Source organism: Solanum tuberosum, unplaced genomic scaffold (assembly GCF_000226075.1).
Source record: "Solanum tuberosum cultivar DM 1-3 516 R44 unplaced genomic scaffold, SolTub_3.0 scf00072, whole genome shotgun sequence".
Taxonomy (NCBI): domain Eukaryota; kingdom Viridiplantae; phylum Streptophyta; class Magnoliopsida; order Solanales; family Solanaceae; genus Solanum; species Solanum tuberosum.
The window spans coordinates 2,022,592-2,032,124 of NW_006238999.1; the positions used below are offsets into that span (position 1 = coordinate 2,022,592).

A 9,533-nucleotide genomic window follows, 5' to 3' on the forward strand; every position below is an offset into this window, starting at 1 on the left:
CACTGATATACAACTTGTGTATACAAAAACGGGAATGGGTTTAAAGTCCAAAAAAATCAGCATTTTGGCTCAATGCTTCTGGGCAGTAATAGGCCCAAATTTGATTATTTCTTTTCCCTCTCTTATTTATTTTATTGTATTTGACTAACATTTTAATTTTCTTATAGTTTAATTTAATTAAATTCCTAAGGATGGTCATTTCATTTTTTATTATCTTATAGTTTAATTTGATTAAATTCCCTAAGAATGGTCATTTCATTTTATTTTCAAATTGAAGTATGCATTTTATTACTTAGTTTTATTTTTATTTTAATAATAGTCTTGAAAATACTTAAACTATTCCCCTTTAGAAAAATTCCCTTTTAGTTCATTCCCCCTTAATATAAATAAGGTGATAAAAATGATAATAGTAATAAATAAATAAGTTAAAATAAATGAATTCTTTTATTTAGTTAAAATTTCAAAATTAGTTAAAATAATTGAGTTCTTTTAATCCATTAAACTTTCAAAATTAGTCAAAGTCATGAGTTCCTTACTTAGTTAAATTTAAAAAAATAATTAGTTAAAATAAATGAATTATTTTACTTAAGTTAAAATTTCAAAATTAGTCAAAATCATTTTGGTCAAATCGCTGGTCAACCGCGAGTTAGCGGGCATTCCGAGGGCCTAACACCTTCTCGGAATGTACATTGAACTTCGAACCCTTTTATTTTCAATTGATTTTATCTGTTTAAATCTTTTGAAAACCCTTTAATTTTTTCTTGATTTTTTACTAAAAATTAAGTGGCGACTCTGATCTTTTGGAAACCCGATTTCTCTTAAACCATAAGTTTAATCGGTTTTTCGAAAACTCAGTCATTTTCCCTTTAAACATCTTTTTTAAATAAACAATACGTGATCTCGATGGGTTTTAGGTTAAAAGTTTTTGTGGGAGTCCGTTAAGACCTTATTAATGGCATGAGTTGGTTCCGAGGGGCATACGTCTGAATTTTCAAGTATATACGAGGCCCAAAGCATGAATGACTAAATTTTCTATTTTAAGTCCATGGATTTTGCGTGATACGTGATCCCCTTTGGTTTAAGGCCGAATTTTTTGTGGGTGTCCGTTATGACCTTATTAATGGCGTGAGTCGGTCCCAAGGGGCAAACATTCGCATTTTGAATTTCAAACAGACCCAGAGCAGGAATGACCAAATTAACCATTTTATGTATGCTATAGTCCATGAATTTTGAGTGACGTGATTCTGATAAGTTTTTAGTCAAAATTCTTAGTGGGCGTCCGTGAAGATATTTTAATGGTGTGAGCTGGTCCAAATGGGAAAACGTTCGCATTTTCAAGTTGAAACGAAGCCCAGAGCGGGAATGACAAAATTTACCATTTTACATATGCTATAGTCAATGCATTTTGGGTAATACGTAATCCCTACGTGTTTTTGGCCGAAATTTTTTGTGGGCATCCGTTAAGACCTTATTAATGGCGTGAGTTGGTCCCGAGGGGAAAAATACTTATTTTAAAGTTTAAACAAAACCCAGAGCGGGAATGACCAAATTTACCATTTTACGTTTGATATAGTCCATGAATTTTGGATGATACGTGATCTTGATGGGTTTATGGCCAATTTTTTTTATGGGCGTCTGTTATGACCTTATTAATGGCATGAGTTGGTCCCAAGGGGCAAACATCCGCATTTTCAATTTCAAACGAGGCCCAGGGCAGGAATGACCTAATTTACCATTTTATGTGTGCAATAGTCCATGGACTTTGGGTGATACGTGATCCCAATGGATTTTTCACTGAAATTCTTAGTGGGAGTCCGTTAAGACCTTATTAATGTCGTGAGTTGGTCATAAGGGGCAAACGTTCGCATTTTGAAGTTCAAATGAGGCCCAGATCGGGAATGACCAAATTTACCATTTTACGTCTGCTGTAGTCCATGAAATTTGGGTGATACGTGATCCAGTTGGGTTTTTGACCGAGATTTTTTTGTGGGCATCTGTTAAGACTTTATTAATGGCATGAGTTGGTCTCGAGGGGCAAACATTCACATTTTAATGTTCAAACAAAACCAAGAGCGGGAATGACCAAATTTATCATTTTACTTGTGCTATAGACCGTGAATTTTGGGTGCTATGTGATCACGTTGTTACCTAATATTTTCTTTTTATTTTATCTTTACTTATTATTTAATAATTATCTTTCATCTTTTACCCTACCTTTTCATAGTAGCTCTACCCTGTAACCTACTATTTTTGTAGGTTCATCATTCAAATTATGAATGTGTGACATTATGTAATGACGGACAACTATACAATCTATCCAAAAAATGTATTCATTAAAACAATACAATACAATACGATACAATGTGATACATTACAATGCGATACATTATGAAACAATACATAACAACCATCCAAACAAAGCGTTAGTAGGGAACATATAGAAGTTTAATTTACAATTTACTCATAATTTTAGCTTAACGATAAAAGCATAGCAACAAACAAAAGCATGATATTTAAGTAGAAAAGGATAATAAAATATACACCCTATATACACTATATGTTTCAAACCTTGCTTTAGTTGATCCATAAAATGAAGATATAAGTGTCACAATAATTATTTATCACCTAACTTTCCCCTTGAGCAGTAAAATGAGGAAAATAAGACTACAAAAAAATAAGTAAAAAGATAACGGAGAACAATCTAACTACAAGTGAAATCATATGTGGGGAAAAAACGACAAAATAAGAGTAAACAAATAAGAATATGATAAATCTAACTACAAGTGAGATTAGGTTCGCGATTTAATTTTTATGAGTTTGACTGACTTTGACCGCCTCAATTCATTTAATTTACTTTATTCAAAAATATTATTTGTGATTTTAATAAAATCTGATTCAAAATTATTAAATTTGGATAAAATCATACTACTAATAACTCTATTTCCTTTCTTGCTTACTAAACTACATTGATGTGTGTGTATAAATACTCCCCTCCTTTAGGCATAGAGATATTCAAAAATCATGAGCAAGAAAGGACTAAAAGGTGATGAGGGTTCAAAAAGAAGTACGACTTCCATTGCCCTGAATATGACAACTGAAACGAAACCTATTTGTGGGTTTCTCGAATTTTGTTCATTCTGCAAGAAAAAACTCTCACCTGAACAAAATATCTACATGTATATGTGAGTATTCTTCTATTATTATTTTTTTCCACTCTTTTTCTTCACAAATTGCATATTTAATAGTGTAATTTTTGTTACGATAGAATCTAAATCAAAGGTTAAATATACTTGATCAAAATTTATTCATAATTGAGGACTAAACATATTATTAATGATTTATATATATATTTCTTAAATGGATAGGGGTGATAAACCATTTTGTAGCGTGGAATGCAGAAGCAAGCAAATATCTTTGGATGAAGAAGAAGCTACCAACACAGAGAAAAAACAGGCTGATCAAAAAGCTTCTTCATCTTCGAAGAATTCGAAATCATGCTTTAGTCCAATGTTCTTTTAGCGATCTAGTATTATTTTTGCAACATTTTGTTTTGACTATTTTGTCTTGTTCCTTTTTTTTATATTAGTATCGTAGGGGATTCATGATTTGAGCTTTTTGAGTTTCAATTTAGAATCCTATTATATCATGTTTACTTTACTTAGTTTTGAAGTCTATTATTCAAACTTTTTAAGATATATATAGTATCTCTTTTTCAAGGAGTAAAATCATATTTTAAATATTTTATAACAAAGAGGTACAATTTGATAATAATAGGAGTAATTTTTATTTTTATTTTTATTTTCTAGCCTCCAAGTGATAGGGACAATCTATTTTGATAAGCACACATTTTGTTGTGTCATTGCATTGTATTGAATTTATCTCATAGTTCTAAAGTCATTATTAATCTTTGAGCCTCGACTAAAGTAAGATTCAAATCAGCATGAGCCAATAAACAAGCTCGTTTTAATAGCTTAAGTGCTAGTTTGACTACATGAAAACATGCAAAAATACTACATTTGTGTAAACAACTTGGACTGATCATGTCCTGATCACATGACAATAACTCATATTGATGCAACGATACTTACATCCCTTGTGAAAGAAGTTTTTCTAAAATTTGATATAAAAACCAATCTAATGCATAAAGTATTTAGCATTAGCAGAGTTCGATGAAGGGTCATATACCTCAAGTCATCTCTTTGTGACCTATAAATCACAAGGCCAGGCCATGAGAACAACCACTAGTACTTGCATCATGACAATAACTCATACTGATTCGACCATACTTGCATCCTTTTGAAGGAAGTTCTTCTCAAATTTGATATAAAAATAACAGTCTAATGCAAAAAGCATTTTGCATTAGCAGGATTCGATGAAGGGCCATATGCCTCAATTTATCTCTTTGTGACTTATAAATCACGAGTTCAAGCCATGAAAACAATCAAAATAATACTTGCATTAGGGTACAACAATAACAATGTCCATTCATTAATTCAATTGGTTATATCATGATTTCAGTTACTTATTTTTCACACTTAAAAATTCTTTTGTGAATAATCAGCAATTTTTGAACTCAATAGTTCTAAATGCAATATCAGAGAGAGAGAGACTAGTGTAACTTCTTAATAACCACCTAAATTAATGAATTACAAGTTACAATCTACTTGGACAAAGAAATAAACAAAAAAAATGTAAGAATATAGAGTATCCAGAATTTCAAATTCTCTTCTTGTTTGAATAGTTTTTCCTGCTGTTGAGTGACTAGTTGTGTGATTTGCTCATAAGGGGGAAGATGGAACATCAAGAGTAATACCAGCTTGGATTTCGCCCCAACCGATAAGACGCCAGTGCTTCTCAATTCTTCGACTAAGAGCAATTTTCTCCCCTTTGCTGGTACACACGGGGGATGTCAGTTGCAGTTTCGCGAAAACATTCTTGATAGCGACAACACGAGCGCCTGTTGACATAGACCCTATATTTAACATGAGGATTTCTCCCTTTGCCAACTTTGAGACTCTACCCTGCCTCTCTGATTCCTTTGTCCTCACACCCAAAAGACGTCGAAGCAAAAAGAAATTCACCTGTATAGAAATAAAGAAAGGATACATAAGAGCACTCTAAGAGGAAGATAAAAACAAGCCTATTTGATAACAAAATCATAAAAAACAAAAAAATAAAAAGAGCCAGTAGTTTGAAACTTAGACAAGAAAAGGTAATTGATTTACAAATCAGTTCTTTAAGAAGAGACGTTAAAGTCTAAAAAGTCTTTGATGTGTACAAGGAAGTCATTTTACCTCTAATTCGACGTAAACTTCAGGAAGTGACCCGACCTCCCCAAGAACCTGTCCAACCAATCGATCAGCACGTGTCAATGTTGGATCCATAGTTGTTCCAACTCCAATGAGGCCTCCAGGCACAGCAAATTGTAGTTCATTTTGCTCGGCAAACAATGATACTATTCTTGAATATATTGGAGTACATTTGATGTTGCCACTCTCATCTTTCACAACAATTCCAGGACGAATCTCAATAAGTTGATTAACCTTCAGTACACCCTGCGCAAAGAATATAATTAACATTATCTTGAACATCTTCCAATGAGATCTTCATTTCTTCACGTCTACACTCTAATAGGCCTCAGAACATGTTGAAGGGATAATCAAATAAAGATGGCCCTTCAGGCATTACTTGATTACTTGGTCAAACTAAAAGCCTAACGTTAAAGAAGCTATGAGTTGCATCATATCATTGATTGCAGAAATAGAGAAAGATACCTTCAAAATACTGCCACCAGCAACACCCCCTCTGATATCATCAACTTCAAAACCAGGTTTATTTACATCAAATGACCGGATAACAATCATATTTGGTGGTGAGGTGAAATTCCTCTCAGGAATGGGAATTTTTTTCACAATATATTCACAGACGACATCGATGTTGTACTTTAATTGTGCAGATATTGGTACAACTGGGGCACCATCTGCAACAGTTCCCTGAACAAGGATTTGAAATATGTTTTATAATACATCCTGTGAGAGGCCAATGAATACCAGTAATCCACTTACCTGAATAAATTTTTGAATTGCCTCATGCTGGTTGATAGCAACATTTTCCTGAACCAGATCAACCTTATTTTGAAGAATTATTATATGTTGGAGACGCATAATTTCTACAGCAGCTAAATGTTCAGAAGTTTGAGGTTGGGGACAGCTCTCATTGGCAGCAATTAGAAGTAAGGCGCCATCCATAATTGCGGCTCCATTAAGCATAGTAGCCATGAGAATATCATGACCCTGAAGTAAAAGATGTCATATAAAACATTGATATGTCAGGAAATTAAATGCTCAAGTACAATGATATTGTCGCAAAATGAACCTAAACAACTGGCATAAGGCTAGATGCAGGAGAAAGTGTCTATGCCTGAATTGTTAATCATTGATGCCATTCTTAACTTCCTAGACTTCTTTTAATTCGTAGAGAAAGTTAATAGGGACTGCAAGTTAAATAAGAACACCAAAGCTTATATGTAATGTTAGAATATTCATTACAAAAGAAAAACAGTAATAATTCACAGTAAGATTTCTTCTTTGATACTTTTCTATTGTAAGGATGTATGTCATATCCATGTTCAGTAAGACAATAAAGGTTTATCTGTATAATAAAAACAGAATGCACAAGTAATATTTTAAGTAATACATACTGTAGAAAGTGGCATGTGTGGAACTTACCGGGCAATCAACAAAAGACACATGCCTCAGCAATTTCATTTTGCAGTTCTCAAAACCAGGGACGTCACACATGGGATTGTCTTCTTTTCCACTTCCATAAGCCCTGGAAAGGACTGCTGTTACAACACAAGCTACCAGATGAAGTACAAGAATGATTCTTTCTCAAATCAAGGACTCACTTGTAGCATGCAGGTCTAGGACAGCGCTCTTCTTCACATTTGTATATCTTAGCATTTGCATATCCAAGCTTAATTGTAATATTACGCTCTAGCTCATTTTTAAAACGAACAGTCTGCAAAAATAAGAGAGCATAGTTATTTGCAGTCTGACTACTTTCACCGGACACAGTTAGACTAAACAAAGTCCAAAACAAATAAGGACTTACAAATCAACATCTAAGAAATATCAATTGAGCCACAACAGATAAGACAAATTAATTCTCCAAATACCAGCTCTGTGTCATGTTGCAATAGAGGCTAATGTAATAGTAGCTTTGATTCATAACCAGCATATAAAGTAGGAGGGCGTGGAGCTACTTTATTTTTTAATCATAACAAAAGGAAAAGGACACAAAACTCAGAAATGCTTTCTAGTTGCTGAAGTAAATAGCAAATACCCTTAGATATCAAAAGATCAACAGAAAGAATAGTTTTTCTCACAAATACATATGTAAATAAGTATCTATATTTACAGTTTACTAAGACCAACATATCATTTGGTTGTAACTCAAGAGCAACAGTTAAATAGAGGACAGCCAAATCTGACAAAAGCTTTATTAACTAGTGGAACAAATTAAACTCCATTGATAAAGGACCAGAATTTTAAACACAGACATACCTGTACACCAGATATAGCTTTTACAACTGTTGACTTCCCATGAGCCACATGGCCAATAGTACCTAGAATATGAAATTACATTTCAGTAATTCAGTGTGAGTAATTAAAGTGTATAAACAGCTACCCTGGAGAGAGAATGGAACGAAAAAAAAAGAGGTATATTCCATGTACGAAATAACGTAAGCACTTGTTGAATGCAAGTAATCAATAATTCTTAATTACTAGTTTACCAATGTTTATTGTTGCCTGACGAGCAATAACTTCAGGCGAAAGCGGATGTAGCTTTGTCACATCCAATTTGCTTAGATCTTGCTCCATCAATCCTTTCCGAGACATTTTGGCTGATGTTCGATACTTCAGAAGCAAGTTTCAACTATGAATTTCGGAACAAAGAAATTCATCTTCAAAGCCATCAAGTTGAGAAACACATCAGCCTACTCAAAGCATAGGGCTACAGACAACACAGCTTAATCGCCAAAGTTATTTCGTTAATCAGAGAATGTTCAGAATGACTCTTTATTTACTTTGTTTTATTGTCAATTCCATACCAAGGAGATAGAACATTGCTGATCAAAGACCAATCTCCACCCGCCCACGCTTGATGACAGAGGGATTCATCAGATAATTCTAACATCTAGATTTGACATCATTTTTTTGTTTTTTTAATAAATGCATCAGTATCACCAATTGACACTATCAGGCTGAATATATTTTTATTTTACAATAGTAGTATCCAGGTTAGCTTGCATGCACTACTCTAATACTCCACTGAGTACCTGCTACAATTCAACCCACCAGCAGTAACTATACACCAAGAGTTAGGTGGATGGAAGAATTCGCTTGGAGTTTTCTAAGCTAAGACTAGAATCATGTTAGTTGAATTTAAAGCCAATAAACCATAATAGTTCAGGTTTCAATAAATATGCTCAATTTGATAGGTTATACATAGCAGTGGCATATAAAGACATTATTTCTTTGTTTATAACCGTAGTGTCCGGGTCAGCTTTCGCACACCTCGATTAAATCCAACAGACCTTCCACCTCCCACCACCACCACCACCAAGTATCAGATAACACTATCCACAAAGGCTATGACAGATGGGAAGAAATCACATAAGTGTTTTTGTCTCTACAGAGATTCTAAAAAGAAGTTGCTAAATTTCTTTTTCTTTATTTTGATAACCACCAGATTACGTGCAGCTCAATTAATTCCACCAGATACTTGTAAGCTCCTACCACCACCAAAGTTAGAACACATTGAAACAAATCAACTAGCGTTTTGTCTCTAACAGGATTTAAACTCGAGACCTCATAGTGCTCAACCCACTTCATTGACCACTACGCCGAGCACGTTACTAAATTTCTACCAAAACACTTCCCACATAAAAAAAAAAAAAAAAAGTAGTACACACCTTTAACAACTGTAAACAACAATATGTAATTTTTTTTTCATTATTCAATACTATTACTATATTATTCAGCGAATGAGGCTTTATTTTAAGAAATAGAAGCAAAAACAGCAACATGTTAATCCAATTAACTAAAAAATCAGCATTTTATCACTAAAAATATTCAAAATAGGACATATGTAGAGAGAGAAAGCATGTGAGAGAAAGCTAGCAAAACATACAAATCAGCCGCCGGAGAAGTAGAACAACGAGGAGTTGGCAGCGGCAGCAGCAGCAGAGAGGGTTTGAGAAGAATTAACGAACAAAGCAGTTAGAATTTGGGCTTTAACAATGGGCCAATAGGCCCACTAAAGTGAGTAGTTGGGCCGGTTCTGGGCCACAACCCATGGGCCAGTGGGTCAACCCAGTCCATAATAACACGTGTCTTCCTTGTAATACAGTTCATCACTTAATTGTGATTAATTAATTAGTATGTATTTTCGAATCAATGTACTCCAATCTGTATCAAATTATCTAGTATGAATTTTAAAAATAATTGTCTGAAATTGTTTGTGACTTT

General features: G+C 33.7%; 1 protein-coding gene across 4 annotated transcripts; it reads right to left on the reverse strand.

Moving 5' to 3' along the window:
- Nucleotides 1-4,509: 4,509 nt before the first annotated feature.
- Nucleotides 4,510-9,273, reverse strand: LOC102588992 (eukaryotic translation initiation factor 2 subunit gamma-like). Of its 4 annotated transcripts, none has more exons than XM_006345922.2 (9): nucleotides 9,196-9,273; nucleotides 7,796-8,016; nucleotides 7,566-7,627; nucleotides 6,908-7,020; nucleotides 6,729-6,831; nucleotides 6,066-6,293; nucleotides 5,775-5,993; nucleotides 5,295-5,555; nucleotides 4,510-5,081 (listed from the first exon to the last, which is right to left on the reverse strand). In XM_006345922.2, the coding sequence occupies exons 2-9, from the start codon at nucleotides 7,899-7,901 to the stop codon at nucleotides 4,779-4,781; spliced, it is 1,395 nt and encodes a 464-aa protein (XP_006345984.1). In that variant the 5' UTR covers nucleotides 7,902-8,016; nucleotides 9,196-9,273; the 3' UTR covers nucleotides 4,510-4,778. The 4 variants fall into 4 exon arrangements, with proteins under 4 accessions (XP_006345984.1, XP_006345986.1, XP_006345985.1 ...); XM_006345924.2 differs by having other exon boundaries at nucleotides 7,796-7,919; nucleotides 9,196-9,266; XM_006345923.2 differs by having other exon boundaries at nucleotides 7,796-7,966; nucleotides 9,196-9,266.
- Nucleotides 9,274-9,533: the final 260 nt, after the last annotated feature.

Excerpts from the sequence above, each read along its gene's own strand:
- LOC102588992 (XM_006345922.2), bottom strand. The coding sequence starts at position 7,901 with ATGTCTCGGAAAGGATTGATGGAGCAAGATCTAAGCAAATTGGATGTG. Across the intron at positions 7,021-7,565 it reads AAGCTATATCTGGTGTACAG|ACTGTTCGTTTTAAAAATGA; the intron begins GTATGTCTGTGT and ends TTATTTTTGCAG. Across the intron at positions 5,994-6,065 it reads CAATTCAAAAATTTATTCAG|GGAACTGTTGCAGATGGTGC; the intron begins GTAAGTGGATTA and ends ATCCTTGTTCAG.